The sequence below is a fragment of the Helicoverpa zea genome, chromosome 12, assembly GCF_022581195.2.
Source record: "Helicoverpa zea isolate HzStark_Cry1AcR chromosome 12, ilHelZeax1.1, whole genome shotgun sequence".
Classification (NCBI taxonomy): domain Eukaryota; kingdom Metazoa; phylum Arthropoda; class Insecta; order Lepidoptera; family Noctuidae; genus Helicoverpa; species Helicoverpa zea.
The window spans coordinates 8,104,787-8,128,029 of record NC_061463.1 but is presented as its reverse complement, the minus strand read 5'-3'; the positions used below and the strand labels follow the sequence as shown (position 1 = coordinate 8,128,029).

General features: G+C 37.4%; 2 protein-coding genes across 6 annotated transcripts in view; one reads left to right on the top strand and one right to left on the bottom strand.

Moving 5' to 3' along the window:
• LOC124634929 (glycogen-binding subunit 76A) overlaps positions 1-10,771 on the top strand; it is a 49,307-nt gene extending 38,536 nt beyond the window's left edge. For all 4 annotated transcript variants that reach the window (XM_047170619.1, XM_047170618.1, XM_047170616.1 and 1 more), the window contains exon 2: positions 7,997-10,771. In XM_047170619.1, coding sequence (XP_047026575.1) covers positions 8,003-9,688 — 1,686 coding nt within the window. In that variant the 5' untranslated portion in view covers positions 7,997-8,002 and the 3' untranslated portion in view covers positions 9,689-10,771. The remainder of the gene's footprint in view (positions 1-7,996) is intronic.
• Positions 10,772-12,638: 1,867 nt separating this feature from the next.
• Positions 12,639-23,243, bottom strand: part of LOC124634930 (heparan sulfate 2-O-sulfotransferase pipe) — an 83,207-nt gene continuing 72,602 nt past the window's right edge. For both annotated transcript variants that reach the window (XM_047170622.1, XM_047170621.1), the window contains exons 6-10: positions 22,071-22,209; positions 20,429-20,585; positions 14,885-15,009; positions 14,097-14,251; positions 12,639-13,077 (exon numbers count right to left, since the gene is read on the bottom strand). In XM_047170622.1, coding sequence (XP_047026578.1) covers positions 12,851-13,077; positions 14,097-14,251; positions 14,885-15,009; positions 20,429-20,585; positions 22,071-22,209 — 803 coding nt within the window. In that variant the 3' untranslated portion in view covers positions 12,639-12,850. The remainder of the gene's footprint in view (positions 13,078-14,096; positions 14,252-14,884; positions 15,010-20,428; positions 20,586-22,070; positions 22,210-23,243) is intronic.

Sequence of the window (23,243 nt, the reverse complement as noted above, 5' to 3'; positions counted from 1 at the left end):
GCCAGTGCCTAGGGCGGCAGATTTAGAGGGGCGGCAAATTTTGCTAATTTTTTTTACAGTTTTTTTTTAATGATTATACGAGTACACAATCCATATATAAATAAACGATTAATAAACGCACTGTAATATACGCTTAGGTTTATGTAATCATGAATTTTAAAATATTCCAATAGCGTTTCAATAAAACTAAATTGATGGATCCGCTCGCTTCGCTCGCGGTTCTTTCATCATTTCTGGTTATTTCGGCGCTCTTTGAGTCCAATCTAACACAAAGTTAAAGCACCGAAGTAGCAAAAACAACTGACGCTTTACGCTGACGATTTCTAAGCTGTTCAGAAGGTGGAGGACTTTATGTCCCAAATAATTTTACTTTTGTGTCCCAAAACTCAAAAAATTTCGCGCTCGCTGCGCTCGCAACTTTTTCACTTTACATTGGTTTTCAACCGACTTCAAAAAAGGAGAAGGTTTTGTTACTCGATTTCTCAAAGACGCCTGGACCGATTTCAAAAATTCTTTTTTTTTTGAAAGGGTATGCTTGTCATTTGGTTCCATCGTCATCAGATCGGGATCTGACGGTGGAAACCCTGAGAAATAGGGCATCTCTTGAAAATTGTAGGCGAGCATGGGGTAAAAACTTTATATTTATGTGTATATCTGATGAGACTACAATAATATGGAGGTTTAGGGCAGATCTGATGATGGAGACGACTGAGGATCGAGGAAACTCCTAAACGGCACATCTTAACTACCTCGCGTTTGGCCTTATATTATTTGTATTGACGAGACCTTTGCAACTCTGAAGGTTTAGAGCTGACCTGATGATGGAGACCGGAGAAGGTCGAGGGAACTCGACAACTGAATATGTAAACTACCTCGTGTTTGGGCTTATATTATTCGTATTGATGAGAACTTTCCACAAATGCGGATAGTGACAACTATGCTTGTCACTGAAAAGACAAAAATAAAAAACTTTTTACAAAAAAATAAAACCGACTCCCAAAAACACTGAAAAGCAAAAAAAAATATTCTTAGGTGCATCGGCCTAAAAGTCGGTGGCGTTAAACCCAGGAACATCCATTAGACACTGACTTCTAGGTCGATGCACCTAAGAATAGATTTTTTTGCTTTTCAGTGTTTTTGGGAGTCGGTTTTATTTTTTTGTAAAAAGTTTTTTTTTTCAAACTTGTTTGAGTATTTTGGTGTTCCAAGACTCAAAAATTTCGCCTTTCACTTGACAGTTACTTTTTTCTAATTTCTTTAGATATCATTGCGTCCCAAAAATCACAAATTTCCCGCTCGCTACGCTCGCGGCTTCTTTTATTTGCAGTGGTTTTTTTTCACATTTGTTTGGGTACGTTTGTATCCCAAAACTAAAAAAATTTTGCGCTCGCTACGCTCGCGACTTTTTCACTTTACGCCGGTTTTATAAACTCCTTTTGATACTTTACTGTTCTAAAACTTAAAAATTTTGCGCTCGCGGCTTTTTTACTTGACACTGGTTTTTATAAAACTAGCTAGCGCTTTATAACTTTGCAGTGGTATGACTCCGGTTTCTTTATGTTAAACCTAGCAAAAAGCACCATGAATGATTTCTACACGATTTTTAAGTACTTCAATTATAATTTTAGTCCGTGATTATATTGTGTCGTTTTTTTTTTGGGGGGTGCTCAATAGGTAGTCCGCCCCGGGTGCCACCCGATGCGGCGTACGCCACTGATCATACTTAGTACCCGAACGAATGAACCGATTTCAATTTGGTTTTGTATTACAGGTGTTTTACGGGCGAGTGTTCTTAGACATGTTTCATGAAAAATCAAATGAGCCGTTTAAAAGTTACAGAGGTTTTACGCTTTAAAGTCGCTGTCAGATAAACTTGTTAGGTCAACATTAAACTCTTCGTTACATAGCGTGTTGCAAAAATAATCTAGTAACTGACAGAAATATCTATCATTAAGTTCACAATCATTAGGGGCGGCAAAAATTGAATGGCCTACTAGCGGCAAATTTGTAAATCCGCCACTGGAAAGCATCTATTGAAGATGGTAGGTAATAGACGTCAAATTAAGTATAAAAAAAGGACTATAAATCGTAAACAAAATTAAAATCTTCTGATTTAACACAGACAAACAAGAAAAAATTTGTCAAACAAGATAACACTTATGAATAGTTAGTAAAGTTTAATTCCGCCATTATCTTTTAATTAATGAGACCGATCGAGATAACGTCAAAATACCATTTTCATTACAAATTCCTCACGTTATTCTCAAATTTTGAAAAGTCCTTTTACAACTACATACTTACTTAGCTCTGTAATGTCAAAAGGAACATCAAAGTCTGTGATGTGAATGCAAACGATGACTTAAAAAGCTGCCATCACTAGGTAGGATAAATACGTTGTGTTGTAACATCAAAATGCAATATACCGCTTGGAATATTAAAATCTGCAATGCATCTTTCTGCATCCGCTTATCCTCGATTGTCAATGTGTGAAACCTTGACGACACAATACACCTCATTACAAATTATGTAAATCATTTCGATGTGAAAGAATATCCTCTTATTAGATCATTCACAATAGCTGGTAGGTACGTCATCTATTTCTGAATGGAGGCTTTCTGAAGTGGCTGGTTATAAAGTCACTCATAATAATTGCAACGTTAAAGTGCACGCTAAATAGAGGAGTGCTACAATGGTCTCATTGGCAATACTTACTGTATCGGCCGATGTCGCGTGCAATTGTGCCTTATCTGCGGTTCAATGACCAGGCTTATCGAACTTCATTGAGCGCCTTGTGACGACACGCATCTAATTCTTGTAGTTGTAGGCACTTGCGAGGAATGCTTCATTATCTTGATTATTATTTATTTTTTAAACACAGCTGCTATTACGTTGTTAGGACAACCCAAAAACACTTGTAAATTTTTCCGCTTCGCATATACAGTTTATTTTGTTATTGTTGTAATCCGATTACAAGTTAGTAATTTCAATATTTTCCTAAGTTGTGATTGATTGAGTGAATTCAAAGAAGAATTATTTAATTATCTGGTTTGATCAGAAGCAAAATAGTTAAACGGCCATCGACCTACAAAAGGCTTATTATTATGGCACCATGAAAAATATGCGACACGGTGATACAAACAACCTATATCGAGTAACAGTTAAATATTAATTTATACGCCCTCGATACTTTTCTCATACATGTATAATCCATTCATCATAGAGTTTATGCCCAGCATGGGTATTATAAATGATATGAGTTATTACATAAATTAATAATTGTCGTTTTTCAATGTACTATCAACTGTAAGCTCAACCTCTTGAGATAACTAATAATGGAATGGTGGATTATGATGGAAAATTCGTAATTTATATTATATAGCCATAGTATATTAGTCTGTGAGGTTATAAAGGAAATTGGTAGGTAAGAAATCAAGAATGGACAGCGTTATTGCATTCGATACAAGGAGGATGCATGCCAACATTTTCTAAATTCTATTGTCATGATGAAGTTTCCCGTATATTATAATTATTAATTTTACCTAACGTACGTCGTAAATTTTATTGCTTTACAGTTAGTTTTGAATTATTTTTGTAAAAGCTGCTGCAGTTATTAACGTTTTCTTGGCAGCAATAAAGAGCTTTCTAATGATGCATAAATAATGCGTTGAAAATGCGAAGGACGAAAGTTATGAACGAGTTCGAAATTTCCGCTACATTACGACGGCATGACTTTAAAATCAGGAAAACTGTATTGTAAAACGAGGACTTTCGAAACATTTTTGAAAATACGAAGAGCCTGGCTACTTCTTATGTAGTTTTGTTAGCGCAGATTCTTGTCAACATACATTACTCTCAATACCTAGGCAATTGATTCCACCAGTACTTACAGCAATTCAGATTTATGCGCCGAACCCTAAACGGTGGGTGCGTGCGCAGTCGCACGATTGATAACTACAGTTCTATGAATAAATGGATGAACCATTATAGAATAAAGGATCTGCCCCGACCCGATTGTTTGTTGCAAACATCCCGACAGGCGAATATGTATGTCTTGTGGTTCGTCTCGGTCTACAGTGCAATATTGACGAAGATTTACATACATGGATAAGGATAGGCAAGGTTTGAAGCCAATGTATGGACTATGGACACATCCATTTTCTTCAAGTTTTGTTTAGCGTCTCAATTAAGTAATTGCCTGAGGTTTTTTCTAGACTCCAAGAAGCATTTGATAAACTTGCTGAATGATGCTGACTGAGGTTATGATAGAGCACATTTTTTTGTAGGCATTTTGTATGTATGAATTTGCAACATGACGCTAATTGGTGAAACAATTATGTCTTGGATAAAATAAGCTTAGAAAGGTCACACAGGACGTTCGTATGTATAGATATTGGCAAATATGTACAGAAATGATTTGACTTTCAATGCTATATTTGAAAACGGCTAATAGCTTCAAGAGAAACTAGAAAATCAAGTTTTGTTGTTATGAAGATGTTCAAATTTGAATACCTACGTATCGTTGTCAATTTTCCCTAAGACCGAATAACTACATACACTTAATTTGATTATAATTATCAAAAAGCATATAAAAATGTCACTGTTTATATGAAAGTAATGACTACAACAAGCAATAAAAGAAATTACCACCTGACAAGCTTATCTTTATGTACTTTTAATATCAATCAACTGTCAATATAAAAAATTTCCACTGGTAAATATATTTCAGGTTTAGTCCTTCTTGAATTAAAATCTAATATTCTATAATACATCATATTGGCTTCTCTCGGGGATAACTAGGAGGATAACTGTAAGAAAACTATTCTAAACCTTAGATTTTTTGAAAAGAGTGTATGGAATTTCTTCCCAGTTCTTCTCCATGAGGTTTCCAATCCTTGTACCTAATCATACAACGAGCTTGACTTTTCAAAAGAGCTTTATTGCCTATTTTAAATAAAAAAGTTCGAGTTTGAGTTAAACGAGATCAACCATTCTATAAAAATCATTGATGACCAACAAAAACTATTTACAGCAACAATTATGTCAAGAATAAAGATGTAATACTAAAAGGTTATCATTGTACGATGAATGAGTGCTTTCTTTACATCCAGTCACCTTGGCCAATCACCTGTGAAAGACGTTTCCAGTGTTTACAAACAGACAGACACACACACATGACACTGTTCTTTATACAAGCTTGTTGTTTCTTCGATAACTCCTTTGTTATCAACTTTCTTGGCTAGTTATCATTGTGTGCTAGTACTTGTGAAAACCCACTTGAGATAATGTGGACCTATTGGAGCTTTATTGAGCTTCATTCTACCTCTATTTGTAATTGCAGTTGCTATCTTTCAGGAAAGAGGCTTCGGTAAATAGGTCCGATTCTACTTCTACTCACGTTTCGAGAGCATAACATGGACGAATGTAAACAAAATCAAAGAATTTCCTAAAAGTTAGACGAAGAAGTTTCGTAAGCGGCTGAAAGCCACTTTCACATGCAAAGTCCAGGACCGCCATCAGACTCTTCATTGTTTCTCGCAAATCGTGTAGTAATAATACATTACGAGAATTGAGTCGGCCATTATTTATGAACAATAACGAGTGGCGTGGTTGCGAGCCTCGGAGCGGTGACCGAGTCGGCCTGATTGGATAATGGCGGCCTGGCCACTGATGCCGCGATGCATTACTGAACTATATTTAACTGAAAATGTACCTCCTACGAAAGTGTACCGGTTCGTTTTACTCAGTGACGTGGGTTCATGTGACTATACACGAGTGTCCACCACATATGCAGATCCTACGCATTAGGGGTCTTCAGAAATAGATCTTAATAATGAGGCTGCCATTAGGGATTTGGATAATGTTCTTGCAATTGTTGACACGTTTTACTCTGATTTGATGATGACGATAAAGATGTTAGAATAGTTGGTGGTGTCAGATTTACTGGAAAACTGTGAAAGACACGAGTACGGTCCTCCTTACAATGTACCACATGTGGATCGTATGCGTAATCTTCCAATTTCGATGTTCATTCATAGGTTGCTATTACTCAACGCATTAAAATCGCAAACATCATGAATAATAATTCATCTTAGTATAGTCATATCGAGTGGCCTCCTTTTGGCTACGGATCATAATTTCAGTAAATATGATGCGCGTCTTGTGTCATATCAACACGCGCGATATTTGTTTTGGCAGTGCTAGACACCTAACTTGGAACCGCAACATCCAGACTTATCTAAACAAATTGATTCAGTAACTTCCGAAAGCTGCTAGAATTAACTATCACGGTCGTCATCGAACCGGACTTGCGCCACCACTGCCATCGCCAGATGCTCGTTCGGTCGCCCCCGCTTCCGTGACGTTACTTTTGGCACCCGAATCTAATTACGAAACATCTTCAACTACATGCTATCAAACTTCCTAAATCCATACGTACCCGTGTCTGTATACAGGATAAATGGCCTGTTATCATATGTCCACTCTCGTCACTGTCACGCGCATTCAATTCAATTTCGCAACAGCTCATTTTAATTTAGATCAATTTTGAAGACAACAAACAGAGCGTTTGCGGTAATAAACGAGCTCGTCCGCTACAGCAAATCAAAATAAAACCGCATCAGCGACGCTGTTGTGCTGGAATTATCTGACCTTTTGACATTCTGGAACATTAATGAAATGATTGATGTGTGATTTCTAGGTTATTGTTATATTTTCTCTTGGCAAATCTTCAAGATATCGGGTTACTGTAGTCTTATTGTCAACGACGTCCTCATTAATGATTAAAGTTCCTCTTTCACCGCCCTTTTTTATTTTGTATCGCGTGGCCTCATTGTGAGTACTTGTTCGTTCCCGTCAATTTATTATCGACACTAAAAGACGAGATGTTCATGACAATTACAACTGATTGGGCAGTTTGATTTTATCAGCATGTGTCACAAGAGTTGGCTGGCATGGAGGTCAAGGCTAGGCGACCCACTTAGCTTGTCTCTTAAATAGGTCGGCCACTGACCTTCACAGTGCTACAGCTGACACGCACCTGCAAGAAAGTGGCACTTTCCTTGAATCTCACAAAATTTGTGACACTTTGATTGATCCTAGCGCCAAATAAAATATGATTTGGGAAATATTTTGTCTGAGATTTCTCATAAATATTTTGAAGAATTTCAGTAGTTACTTTGATTTATTTTCAGTTTTCCAAGCCTACATTCAAATACTTATACAACTTATACTTATCTATACTAATATTATAAAGAGGAAAACTTTGTTTGTTTGTTTGGTTGTAATGAATAGGCTCAAAAACTACTTTACCGTTTTTTAAAATTCTTTCACCATTCGAAAGCTACATTATCCACGAGTAACATAGGTACATATCCTGGTACGGGCAGTAGTTACCACGGGACGCGGGTGAAACCGCGGGAAAACGGCTAGTACAATATATATACACCTACAAATACAAATATCCGCAATTCTTTTACTGTATCACTGAAGCATTTGATTAAGTACTATTAAGATAAATCGGATCTTACAGGGTTGCTAGGAGGGCTAAGACTAGTCATATAAATATTTTACATCGGATGTGCAGGATAATTGTACGAACATCAGCTGTGCATTTATACTATCTAATTCATGTGTCCGTGGGTTCCTCTGCTCACAGAGAAGCAATGTAATTTTATTATCTTATCGAGGTCGTTCACTTTTGACATTCAACATTCATTTTGTGATAGCGAAGAATAAATAGCTGATGACCACATAAGTTGACAAGATTTATAGAAAATCTGGGTGTGGAGAAAATGAATTCTTTCGGTACCAAAATAGGCTGAAAGTTTTGAATTCTTGCATTTTGTATGCAGCTGTTATTTCGCTCTCTTACGATCTCTGTCGGTGCCAAAATGAATAAAATAACCATCTAGGTCACCTTTATATTATAAATAGCCTCCTCACCAGAAAACAATCTGCAAGCGGTTCAATATGTAATAGTTGAATTTGTATGTTTCAGACGCAGATGAGCGGAGATCGAGCAGGGTCGCAGTGCGGACTGACCTCGCTGCTGCCGATGTCGTGCGGCAGGCGTGCCGCGGCGTTCGCGCGCGACCTGCACTCGCGGCTCAGCAACCTCGGCGGCGCCAGCGACGACCACTGCGAGAGCAGCTGGCTGACGCGCGACGCCACCGTGCCGCACCGGGCAACCACCTCCACCGCCACACGAGACCTCGACACCTTCTACGACTTCGAGCTCGAGTGCGAGAGCCCCTCCAGCCCCGTCGATGAGTACGAGCCCGCCTTCCCTGAAAGATCTCCTACTGACAGCCAAGAACAACCGTTTTACGACGTTGACTCTGAACCCGAAAAACCTAAAGAACAAACAAAATTTTTATTACAGCAACCAGACAAAACGAAAAATGGTTTCATATTTTCTACCGCCTTTTATACGGAGTGCACTCCACCAGTGAAACTTCAGCCAATTCCCAGAGAAAATGGACACGCAGATAAACGTTTATATTCGGCCATTACTTTTGAGGGTTGTGCTCGTCAAAATAGCTTCGATGAAATCGACTGTGCCGCCAAACCCATTGCTGCCTTAGAAACAGACTCTTTTAGTTTAACTAACTTTCAAAGTGCCACATTAGACAGTGACTCAGAATTCGAATCTGCCAAGAGTGAACCTTCAGACATTGTTGAATTTGAGGAAGACTTTCAAAATGAGAAAAGCACCGAAACCTACACAACAGAATGCGGGGAAAACTTATCCCTCGCTGAAGCTGAAATTCCGCTTGATGAGGAAACGCCGACAGAAGCCCCAGAACAAGTTTTAGAGACAGAAAAAGTTACACGCAATGAACATAGGCCTGAACCGTTACACATAATAACCAGTGAAGTTTCTATAGAAAACGAAGTATTGCCTACACCTGAAGTCGAGCCGTCCATTTTGAGTGCAGAAAGTAATGATGAAGATCAAAAACAAACAGAAACAGAAATAGAAGATGACCGACCACAACGTGTTCGGCGCTGCTCCTCACTCAAAACTGGTAAAACGCCACCCGGTACGCCAGGACGTAAAAAGATCGTTCGTTTTGCGGATGTCTTAGGACTGGATCTTGCGGATGTTAAAACCTTTATGGATGAAATTCCAGTTGTACCAAAATCCGCATATGACGACCTCACTGGGTGTGATGTTCAGAGTACCCCACCTGCCCGGCCTGCACCTCGGCTTGGAGCACTCACACTGGTTCCACTATTCCAACTACCAGTGGACATCACAGATAAACTCGAAACGCAAAATGTGTGCCTTGAAAGTGCGCGAGTATGCGACGGCGTACACGTCACCGTGTGCGGCTCCGTGCGCGTACGGAACCTGGACTTCCATAAGACTGTACACATACGCTATACAATGAACAGGTGGAAAACGTACACGGACCTGCAAGCTTCCTATGTGCAGGGATCGTGCGACGGTTTCTCAGACCGCTTCCAATTTGTATTGTACGCTCCGGCGATATCGTCGGGACAGCGGTTGGAACTGGCCGTGAGATTCTTGTGCAAGGGCCAACAGTTCTGGGACAGCAACAGTGGAGCTAACTACTGCTTCGACTGCTTGGCGCTGGGCCCGATGACAGCCGCCAGTGCGACGAACGCGCCGGCAGCATCAGGTCCGCTGCACCCTACTGTGGACTGGCACCCGTCGTTCTACTGACGCGGCCGCGAAGAGCCGCGAGGTGACAGTGTCGAGGCGACGAGCAGCGCGTCCGCCGCCGCCCGGGCCGGCGAACACATTCCTGCGCGGGCTGCCCGCCGGCGGCCCCGGGCGAGGCAGAGCGGGCGTCCTGAGCTCTTCAATTGATGAGGCTTCACGTTGTAAAGCGTACTTGTGATATAAATTAGACTAGGCGTAGATATTGAAATCGACGAGTGTGCGACTCGTCCTCAGAGTGCCATTTTGCAATAACGATGTTTCGAGTTAATATAGAATGTGTGTATATTTCATAGATTTTCGTTCATACTATGTTAACTGTAGCGTAGCGTCCCGTAGGACAATAAAATGTGATGTTTGTGTGTGCGGTGAGTGCGGCCGCGCCTCTCCTTGTACATAAATATAAGAGAGACGAATTCTGAATGATATTAATTAATATTTTAATACATTTTTATGACATTATTAGACCTTTGTAATAATTATAATATGTCGAGTTAAGAGTATCACGGTATCACCTAGATAGAAAGATTTTATTCACATAACGTCTTAATGAACTGTAGATAATACGAATATCCCTAGTTATAGCATCTTTGGTGACATAATATATCTTCCTTGTTATGCCGTTGTAAAGTTTTTAAATAGTTAAAGTAGTATAAGAATAAGAACAATGTTATTAAAAATGTTTCGAAACTACGAATCCTATGCGAATAATATTGTAACTAAAATATTTTATATCGATGTTTTAATCTGGATATATTTATATTTTTATAATCACGGTATCATGACATACTTCCTATGTGAGAACTGATAAATAATAGCCAGTTGTTAATTCAGTTTTGAGATTTTAATAAATGAGACTATTAGAAATTACGAAATTAAATTATTGTTACTTTTAAGCGATATTATAATTTATTTATTAGGCCGATCTTTTGTCTATTTTGTATATGTACCTGAATTCTTAAAATGTGGCCATATTAATTTTAAACAATTTGAATGCTATCCTTATGAACTATTATTGTTACTCTTATAATTGACTCCTGTTTTATAATAAATACATACCTAATAAATTAATGTGCATAATTATGATCTTGTGGTTTATCTTATATGCCCTGAAATATTAATAGTGATATTATTTCCTTTATTTGGATTAAGCATGCTCCTTAAATTAATAGCAATTGGTCAATTGAAATGAGACAAAAGGTAGGTAAATATGATCAGGTGCTTCAAACAAGAAAATCCAGTAAGTTAAAGAATTGAATCTACCACACTGGTCTTCAGAATAAGAATACTAAAATATAAGGAATTTAAAACTTGCTCAACACAAATCGGGATATAGCTCAGTCAATTTGAACATATGGTGCTTAGATAATAGAAATTCGCAGTCCTGAAAGCTGATGGACGCCTTAGGTTCACTATTATTTAAAGTAAAATATTACTTTCGATCACCTCGATATTCGAGGTCAAAAGTAAGTTTTGGTAAGCGGGCTAAAAGGTTTTGGTATAATTCCTATGGACTCATCCCAGGTGTAGCAGGACATACCTAATCTTCTTCATAAATTCTCTATCCATTAGTGAAAACTTATGCAGGTGTATTCAACAGATACCTAATTCATATTCATATTTTATATATAATGGCGCCCAACGTGGGACTACACCTGTTATATACCAAGGCCCAGGTCTCTCGGAGAAACAAAAAACTATTTAAAACTATGTAAGTACTTTAATTACAGAATCTTAACAATTAGCAAAATATTATATCACAATTACACTTTAATTTGATCGCGTAATAAATAATTTATTGCAGCCTAAGGTACAGATCATCAGGTAGAGATTTAGGGAAAGACTGACAGAGTTCTGAATTATTTCACTCTGTAATACACAATAAAATAATAGAATCACCATTCATTAAAAGAGATAGTTTTCTTAAGCTAAGGCATTATTACTAAAATATACAATTTCATAAAAACTGGAAGCTGTACTTATAACGGTTGCCGCTTAATATAAAAATATGGACATCACTTAAATAATTAATTACAATAAATAGTTACATTTTCGCGCCAATAGCCAAGATGGCGGCGATCACGCTTACACAACAACAAACAATACGAAGCTTAGAGGCTAATTATTTAAATATCCTAATTCGTCATTAGTTTTTCAATTTACTGGCAAAATGTACACCGTTACTATTTTCATTCGCTTTTCTATACACAATCTTTATTCGACGTATATTCACATAAATTAAATAATAAACTACATTAATTGTTATCTAAGATTCCAAAGACAGGTAAGTCTTGTTTTAACGAACCTACGTATATACAAACTTGTATTTTAAGTAAAGGCATATCAAAGAGAGGAATAAGGACTTTACAATACTTATGTGACCGTATATTTCCGAAATATTTGAGTGATAATTCACTGGTTGAGGCTCTTTAATTTCTAACTTATATTCAATCAAATAGCCTTCAATCAGTGCGTCCTACCTGTCATGACTTACGGAGCCGAAACGTGGACACTGTCGGTACGGCTGGTTCACAAGTTTAAATTCGCTCAGCGGGCTATGGAAAGAGCTATGCTCGGCGTTTCTCTGAGGGATCGCATCAGAAATGAGGTAATCCGTCAGAGAACCAAGGTCATCGACATAGCCCACCGAATCAGCAAGCTGAAGTGGCAGTGGGCTGGCCATATTAGCCGAAGAACCGATAACCGTTGGGGTAAACGCGTTCTAGAGTGGAGACCACGCCTCGGCAAACGTAGTGTAGGACGTCCTCAGGCACGGTGGAGTGATGACTTGCGCAAGGCGGCTGGCAGGAGCTGGATGCGAGAAGCCGAAAATCGATCTCAGTGGCGTGCACTTGGAGAGGCCTATGTCCAGCAGTGGACTGCGATAGGCTGATGATGATAGCCAGAAGATCTTTTAACTTGTATAATATAAGTTTTTGAAAAAGATTTTCGAAAAGGAGATTATTTTAAAAAACGAACAGACCAAATAAATCCACCATGCCCGCAAACAAGCCTTCACAAAAACAGTCTAAAAATCAAGTGACAAACAACTCAAATATCACGTTTCACGTGTCACTGGATACATCAGCATCAGTCCTCCGTATTAAAATTCAACTCCTCACTTCAAAGTCTAGAAGGGATGGGCTACCCATCAGATTAATACGGTTATACTCTGGGGGTCTTATGTGCCCTCCGTGTTCTGGAGCTACGGGGTGTTGGGACCGTAATTGTGGGGTCCCTAAGAGCCCTAAGCTGCATATGTAACCTCTGCTTACAAAACTCGTAGAATTCTATCTCCCTAGTGAAGTTTGCTCGAACGATCTGCTTGACTTCTTCGGAGACAGGGGGCTTGAAGGCGTTGCGGTTGATCCGGCTGAATGTGTTCATTTCTTCTGTAATTTGGAAATGGTATGAGGTGAGTGAAGCAAGGTAGGTAATATCAAATCTAAGGATTAAGAGAGGGGTGTTTTGAGTGTGATATTGTTATCATAATCCTTACTAATGTTAATAAAAGTATCTCGCGATGTCAGACTATAAGAACAATGACATTAGACTAGACATTTAAAGTAGGAATAAAGTCTGAAATCACCCCGCATTGATAATTAACGCTCAATCTTTCTATGTGTGCCCAGCAGTTGGACGATTAAAAAAAGGCTAATAATGATGAGATAGTCTAGAAGTCATACAAGACAGGACATAACTAGGCTACATTTTATCCTTGAGGGGAAAATGTTCCCGACGCAGACCACAGGCAACAGTTAGTTCGTTATATCTGGTAATTCTACCTACATAACATCATAACAGTTGGAATTGATAACACATGACGCACCAAATGCAATGGTATCTATAAATAGCTCGAGAGGATTTACGCAGTTGAGTGAGGTAGGTCAAATCGATACTGCATACCTATCATATGGTTTGTATTGGACAATTGGTACTCGGCTGAGTAATCGGCTTATGATTAATTTCCTACTTCCTCAAATGGAAAGCTAAATTATATTGTTTTATTGGTTTTGGTAGAACCATAGAATGAATGGAAAAGTGCAAGAGCAAAATTTTATTTAATCTCATCACAACCTTATTGCAAAATTATTGGCTTTATTTCTGTGAAAAGGCTTAATTGCTGTTTGATTTAATGGCTATTTCAACTAATTCACTGCGACATACAAACTTAATGAAAATATTTTATCCAGCAATTGCAGTTATCAGTTATTATAGTAGAAAATAACTTCGGCTACTGTCATGCGGAAAAATGAAATTTAAATTAGTAGTATTGTGGAAGAGTACGACAAAATTTAATTATTATGTTAAATTTGAGATGACGGCAGATGGAAGATTATGGAAGAAGAACACAGCGCCGGCCCCAAATAAAATTAGGATACGGTCGAGAGGATGATGAGTGAATACTAACCCCAATACAGTTTGAGTGCTCCCTGGAAGAACCTGGGCACGTATCTCTCCAGCGCCAGCAGCGTCGAGTTCATATCTTCAAGTACTCCTACTACAGCGTACTGTTCTTCTACCACACGCTTGGCGCGCTGCAGGGCTTCCACGCTGTTGAAGGGGCTGGAATATCATGGTATATTATTAGGTAAGTTATAGAAAGGTAATTTTAAAAAATGAGTAAATGATTCGGTGTAGCAAAGATGATAATGTTGTTAAATAAATCGACGAATAATATTTTAAAGCAATGATGATGGTGCTAAACTAGCCGAGAAATATTCTAAGCGCCTTCAGGAACAGTCTTAGCAATATTTGCTCAGACGTGCAGTGCGCAAGCGCATTTTATTTTGTATTTTCCATCCGTCTCGACTACTGATTTACCGATTACTGAGCAAAAGATTTCAAATATCATCGCTTTGGAATGGTCATTCAGGATTTTTTTTTAAATCTTGTTTGTGTTTACACTACCGTTTGCAAAACACATAACAAATAAATGTACCGAAATAACCCACTTTCGGAAACTTGCATAATTAATTAAGTTGGAGAAATAAACACTATCTCTATGTATGTATTTATAGGTATAACTTTTTTTGTGGTAGCAAAAATCATCAAATGACCCCTCCCGCTGTGGGTAAGCTGTGGTGAGGAGCTTTTACTGACTAAAAATCCATCGTGTTCAGTCGTAGGCCTTTTATGTACCAGGGCCGCGGTAACTCTTTCGAACAATCCTGCAAAGGTTTTATAGGTATAACTTACGTGCACTGTGGCTCGTGTCCGCAGAAGAACAGCGTCTGTCTCCGATGGTCGCCGATACCCTCGTGAGTCTGACCTTCCACGTAGCGGCACTCGCGATCACCGCTCAGGACACAGGTTTCAAAGTCCTGGAATCATAATATTGTAGTGAGTAAATACATAAAAACATATACCTACTAACACCTAGTATAAAGTTGAAGAGATTGTTATGTTGAACGCGAAAATCACCGGAACTACTACTGGGCCGACTTGAAGTAAGTATTCTTTCAGTATTAGATAGCCCATTTACTAAGGTAGGCTTTAGGCTACTTTTATCTGACTGCATGTAATAGTTCAAACAGGAGGTGGGTAAAACCGTTGACGGAAGAGGTTATCGAAATAAAATTTGAAAAAAAGAAATGAGGGGCGTAACCAAAAAATCTTCCTTATTATGTATTAGTGCCACAGGCGGCAGACGAACTAATAATAAAGATGTTCATACACAGGTACATATTAGTTTTTGCGTACATCATGTTACCTCGTCATCCTCCCATCTATTTTGTCGAACAATATTTTTAATTATCGAACGCTTATTATCACAGGTCAGACTAAATACTAAATACTTTCAGTTTTTTGCCAAAGTAATTATATCATCAATTTTTTTGCTTATGCAAAACTAATTTATTTTTTATGCGATGCTAAGTTGGCGAGCTCTCTTCAAGGCGTGAACTTAAAACTTATTCCATTGGTATACTACCTATGTAGGTGCACATCACATGCGTATATTGAAACGGTAGGCTGATTATCTGAGCGACTGCAATCATCCACTTTATCAACGAAATTAGATCTGTTGGTTTAATGAGGTTCTAATGTATGTTCGAATTCTTCTGCGTATCAAAGACACGTATTCAAAAGTACTATCGCTTTCTATTCATGTCACAGCGATAATAGGATTCATTTATATTGATCTGCCTACCAGGCCTAGCAAGAGATACACTCACTATATAGATTAGGAAAAAAATACTGCATAACTTTAAATGATATACCTAGTATGTACCTTATTAAGAAGATCCCCCCGAGAACAGTGGAAATCGCAATCAGTATTGTCTACAACTTCACTACTCATAAGTTACACATTTCCATCGTATTACGCTTAAATAACTCTGAAATGGTAATAGCAACAATAAAACAGTTATAGCAAATCTTACTGGTGATTCCAAAAACCACCGTAATCTAAGAAAGGTATTCGAAACAGCTTCGCGAATCGAGAGCATGTCGGCCATTTGTACTTAGTTTGAGTGCGGAAAAGCCACAATAACGCATTTCCTGAGCCTTTTGATCGATAGCCGGCTTCTTAGATACGCATCGCGTGTAGGCAAGATAGTCGCGAGTGAAAATAGGACGAGTGGGCTGCATTACATGATCTATAATTCATAAATGGAAATGGCTTTACGATAATATCTGCATATTCGAATAAGCTTCTATAAAATCTTGGAGATTTGGTGTAGTTTCATGTAAGTGATTTTGTGTTTAAAGCATTTTCAACGAATAGAGAGAGATACATTGAGAGAAGTTATAGGCAATATTAAAATGATGAGCTTTTTAGGAAAAAACATTCAATGTTTAAAAATAAAAAATAGGCGATTAATTCATAATTCTGTCTGCTAACCGTGACGAGGTGAAAAAATACTTAAAGGAGCTTAGTGATTAATTTTACTTTAATACTATTCCATGTAAAACTTAGGCTTAGTTCTTATTTTACCAACGAATTTTAAGAAAAGCTTCTTCTGAAATTCATACCTCACAATTAATGTAATTAATTTTCTACCACAGGCTTCAATTGTTTCGTCGTAAATATTTTGAAGCTTATTCAAATTGTGATACAAAATATCTAGGCTTTCACAAATCACTTATCTAAATGTACCGGTTCAGATTTTAACGAGCTTTTACCACAACAATAATTAGTTTCGGCTTGTGACCTAATTTTGATTACTTAGTTACATTCTAAATGTGTTTACATTTCGTTTAGAAACACCTATTAAATGTAGGTCATTCAATTTTGCATACTATAATGAACTACTCAAATCGCTTTCGGGTTTCTTTGCAATAATATAAACTGTCACTTTAGGTACTTACTCCTTCATATTATTCTCCTAACTATAAAGCCCTTAATTACTAAAAAAAAAACACTTGAAATGTATGTGCTATTCATTTAACAAGACGAGAATAAACAGTCATAAAGGTGCCATTGGCGTCAATTCTCATAAAATACTATCCTTATAGCCCTCTCGATCACGATTGCACCATCTCACTAAGGTGCAAATATGCAATTTAAGTGACCAGTTTAGATTCTAGATTAAGAATCCGAATGGCAATTGCTAGTAAAATAGCAATAACGATTTATGTACGATAAAAGACCTGTAACTGAGTTCTTTAATTATTTTTTCTCATAGATAAAAGAGATTTAAGAGCCGTGTATAATGATTTTAATTATATCTTAATAACAGTTATAAAACAATATCTCCTACTGAAGCTATGGTATCTACGTAATAGCCAAATGATAGGTACAATTTTGATTCATAAAAAGTAATAGTTATTCAATCGAATACGCAATTGGAAGAAGCTAGATATGCTACTGCAACACAGATTTCCAAATTAATAATAATTATAAAATTAAAAAGTATCTTAAAGCCATTATCTATTCGATTCAATAACACAGTAGTTATGGCGCACAACACTGTTCTATTAGCGCAGTGAACATCACTAGTAGCTCGTTAACTGCTCAAAACTGATGTATCATTCCCATCGATACATTAACCCAATTAATCCATGAATCGTTAGACGCATTGCATCGATTTACTTTTCTTTGTAAGTGATCGATCGTGAGCATCGATTCGTGCCCGATAGCGTCGTGACCGAGTGATCTGGTCGATCTCAACTCTTGACCATGGGATTCCAGAGTTCTACTGAATGAATGTTCTGACAGCACTAACGGGCCCGTCTTGAAAAAATGGGGAAATTAGACACCGAAAATCGAATCGAACAACAATCGGAAAATCGGTTGTCAATTAAAGTCCGGATGGTGGAATTTGATGGGCTTGAAGTGGGTTTTCGGAGCAAGTAAATCGCGAAAGCTTGAGAGTTTACTGGCCCGTAATGGTAATACCATGGTCATTGGCAATACCATGGCGTTAACGGTCGCATTAAAAATTGATTTATACACCAGAGATGAGCCGGGGTATAATTGTTCTGCTATTGTGTTGAGAGAAATCGTGATAGGAACGAGTTATTGTTTGAGTTGTACGTATATGTATGTTAAGTCTAATGATGCCTATGTCAGCTTAGCATGTTATATTTAGAGGTCATAAACACAACGGTTTGCTGCGCTAATTTCGGGACTCTCGACACTCTCTAGTATAAAATTGCCTTCACAAACTTTTAGAGGCTTCTCATTCAAAAACTACGTAACGTATTTATCTTTTCAAGGAATAAAACAATTCCTATTATAACCTCATAATCGAACCAACAGGTTATCACATAGTTGATATTGTACAGTCAACTGTAGGTAGCCTAACATTCCTAGGTAATGGTATCAAGGATCAACTAACTCGCAGCTGGCGGCTCGGCACGTGTTCAATTTTAACCGATTCTTCCGCAAATTGACGGCCGATCAACCCGCTGTGATTCGATGCCTATCTGACAGTTTACTTCACAAAAACATAGATTTTTTGTAAGATGCCAAAAATAGTCAAATAAAGTTTGATTTCAGAAGTTTTTGCTGTAACTGCGTGGATAAGAGAATGTTTTTCTCGGATTTAAGAAAAAATATAACGTTAAATTGTTTGCCAAGTTTCCAAGCGCATGTTTGCTAACTTGAGGACCCCAAACTAAGCAAGCCTATATGAAAAAAATTCGGGCCCCACGATATCGTAATATTTAAAAATAATAAATAATAAAAAACAACAAGACCATTTTCACCGATACTTAAAATTATTGGCGATCAAGAATCGTGCCTGCATCTCCAGATTATGTTATTCAACCTAATATGTGGCTTGTTACGATCATCTTATTACCCACACGTTTCAGGGTACACTATAAAGTGTTTCCAAGTAATTCTAGCCGAACTGCAATCAAGAACAATATGTGCTGCAGCGATAATCATGGCTGCATGAAGCGGTTTATTTCAAACCAGATCATTTTCACCGTTAGCAAATAAAAACCTATCACGTACATAAACGAATGGAGATCATGCCATTGCTAAGTAACAATAAAAAAAACTAATAGCTAACACGTTTCTCACACGGGTTCGTAAGAAAACTATGAATATCTTAGTGTGTATTGCAATTGAAACAATTCTATTGAACGTGATATGGCTACTGTTTTCGCCAAAGAAAATAATACTTTTGAAATGTCACCCAGTGAATCGCGAGGCATGTGTAAGTTTTAGGGGGAACTGAGAAAATAATAATAATTCGAGCGACAAGTAAGCAATCTAGACTGACGATTTTATTACCTAAAAACGTAGGAATTTAACTCCATGACAAGCAATGCCTAGTGACTATTGGAATCCACTAAAAAAAACAAGGCAATTACATAACTACATACGTAGTTATCAAAGGCAAAAATCTCGACACTTAATTAGCTACTAATCCCCTATTTAGCTTTTATTTATCCTGTCATAACGCGATTGACATGCATTGTGCATGCTTCTAGATCAGATAACAGACCGACGCGATGATTGATAGCTACGATGTATAATTGCATGTCGACTTTTTTGTAGTATTGTAGGTGTCAATGTGAACACCATGTGGTTGGATGTTCAAAAGCAATGGTCTATCTATGTGAACGATACGCTCATGTGTTTATAACTGTTGTAATATATGAACGATATGCTCGTACTTATATTTAGAACTTTGCCTTTTAGAATATTTCCAATCTATACATATAATAAAATGATAGGAAAGTCAAAACTGTACATTGAATATTTTTTAAAAGAATACTTGGGGGGTGATCCATAATCGATTCTGAACCCAAATATGTCGTTTTTAGAATTTTTGTCTGTATGTCTGTTTATCTGTTTGTCTGTATGTTTGTCCCGGATAAACTCAAAAAGTACTGCATGGATTTAAATCAAATTTTGCATGACTATTACCTAGGGGCCGGTTCAACACATAGGCTATATATTATCACGCTATCACCTACGGGGGATGAGCAATGAACGATTAAATGAACGAAATTTGAAAATTGGAAATTCTATATTGCCCACGCAGACGAAGTCGCGGGCAACAGCTAGTATTTAATATAAAGATTCATGTCCTGAATGACTGACATTGGTATCCATTAACAACAGTACAAAATCTCTTAAGCCGGAAACGACATGACATTTCGTTAACAGAAAACCTGAGATATATGTATATGTATTTATGTATACAGGATAAGCTATAAACAGTCATATATCAAATAGGCTTGGTTTGATGAAAAACTATTATTCCTCAAATCTCCCTTCCAAAATACCCCAATTTTCAAGCACAATTTTCTTTTTTAGAAGTTAAATATATATAATCTTACCTTTTTCAGCCAGGCGGGGTCAGGCAGCGGAAGGTCGGGGAAGGCCCTCTTCCTCTCCACATAGTACCACGGAGCTCTGACGTAGTAGTACCATGAGATCACCCTCTCCACCGGGTCACGGACCACATTCACGTATATTGGCGACGGGAAACCCAACCTGGAATATTTTGTTTACAATCAATAAAAAGTTATAAATAGGAAAAAGAAAATTAAAAACTTTTTTCAACTTAAAGCGCGTACCACTTCGAAGTGCCAGGTCAAAGGCCTTTTCCAGCTCGAGATAAGTCAATAAAACGGTTGCTATTTTTAGCTCGGATAACCTTCCATCATAAGTATCTTCTTTTTTCCGTCTATATTTTTCTAGATAATTGAATTGCAGTACAATAACAATTCCCGCAACTCATAATAGACAACAACCTATCTATGTCATCTATTGACATCATCAGACGTTTTTGTAACTGCTGAAAAACTGTAGATAAAATTCAATGCAATCAAAAGTTAAATGAAAAACAGTTGCACCAAAACGCAATATTCTGCTCTCGTTACAACGGCCGACGGTTAAACAATAGAGATTAAATACACTATTTTTACACGTGCCTCTGTTCTGTAATTAACACTAACAAGAGAGTCACCTATCAGGTAATAGGCGATCGCAATTAACGCTACCTCCTTCATTAATCATGTTATATTTACTTCTATAGAACCGATAAAATTTGGTGCAGTGTGATTGATGTTTGAATGTCGGCGGCTTCGTTTTAAAGCCAAATGGAACAGTGAGTCAATGCGTAAATATGAGTATCAGTGCCTTGAATGACAGCCGCGGGTCTGTTAAGTTTTTGTTTCATATCATTGAAGATTTAGCGCCAGATACCGCTAGTTTATGCATCATTTGAGGCTTTGAATGGTTTCCGAACTAATAATTGGTTTTGAATGTAAATTGTTGCAGTTTGATTGTCTGAGTCCCAGATCATGTCTGGCGTATTTTTTATCGAAGTTGTACTTTCATAGTTTTGATATTGCAGAAGTTTACCCATTACGGTTTGATTTAACAATTTGCGAACATAAATACAGCGAGGAGTTTTGATGTTTATTTTGTTTTCGATTCGCTCATTTCACGGCTCAGTCGCCGGCGGCGGTTTGTGCCTCTCAAGCTCTCTGCTATTAGTATCGCGAATTCACCACTAACTTAAATAGTACATGCAAGTCGTAGAACCCTAAAACTTTGAAAGGCTTTCATTGTAAAGTTACCCTGTTATATTTCCGTCGAACCTTAAGGCAATGTTATTAAAACTTCATGCCAGGATTGCCATGATACAACTTCAACGTTATTTTGTTTCTTTTTGAAAAATATTATAAGTTCTTTTTGGTCCTTGGTTTTAAATTACTTTTACGATATTTTTTTTACTTCTATTAAACTTAAGTCTTATAAAATTTTAACGCTAGTTTTTTATTGTATTTAAACGTAAGCTAGTTTATAGAGGAACATTGAAGAAGCGATGGTTGGACTGTGAAAAAGATATAGGCAGCTTTAAAAAATGTTACTCACGCAATGACGTCATATAGACAAGTATGGAAGAGGAAGCTAGGCTACGGCGACCGCATTACGGCAAGAAAGTAACTACAAAGAAAAATGTTGACTTACCTGGTGAAGTTGGTGTAGCAAACGTGTTTGATGTAGGAGGCCGGGGGATCATAGCTGGACACCAGACTCGCGAGTGCTACTTGGTCGGCTGGCGCCAGCCGAATCGTCTCCACGCGCTGAACTGCGTCTCGGTGGAAACCTACACACAGGTAATACTAATTATTAGATTTTCATTTCTATGTTCTTGTCGCTTCCATATAAGTTTTTACAACTACTAAAGGACATGACTTGCCCTCGTGTGGTAAATATATTCGCTCAAAATTAAATTACCTTTCAGTAAATATAAAATGCTTTTCACAGGGCTAGTTTACACTGATCGATGTAAAATCTATGCTATGTCGTAACCGCTAAGATTTTCCAATTAAATTAGAAAAGCTAAGTGGTAATATCCTTTATTGAAAAGCAGAACAAAATTAAAAATGCCTATTAATGTATTGAATAGCTTTTGCAGATACTTATTTGTCGCTAACTTCCAACCGTTTTAATAACGTAGAGATACAAGTTACAGCTACAATTCAATGTCGATTTGAAACACTTGAAATTAGTTAATAAAGTTTTTTTAAAATCACAGAGCTTTTTATTAAGATTAATTTGCTTGTACAAATAAAGTAAGTCCATATATTAAATTGTGGAATGTTTACACAATCTTAAAACTTAATGAGCGCCTTAGCACTGATTGTGACCGGTATTTTAGCGCCACAGGACCAACAAACTCGCTAATGACCGGTGCAAAAGAGAACACGGTTACCAAATAAATTCAACGCTTAATTGCTTAAGAAATAAAATATTCGAGTATTAAATTCTTAAGTGTTTTAGCGCAAGGAAACTAAATCGCAGTCATTTATAATGATCAACTTTAATGGAGTTAATTAAATGTTTTCGGATATAAACACGGTACTTATTGAGTACATTTATTTGATGTGACCGTGTATACATTTTATCGTTAATTGATGTAAAATTACTGTTTCTGAGAACTTCAATACAGACAGCACCTAAGAGCAGATAACACTGGTTTGCGGCACTTTGATGAATACAAATATTTCTTATAGTCAACTTGCTCTAGCACACAGTAACAAATTGCGTGCGTATTTTACTCGCGAACAAAGGTGCGTGAACAAATTTAGTAGATTCTCGCCATAACATTTTCAAATCACGATGTGTTTGGTTCAAGCC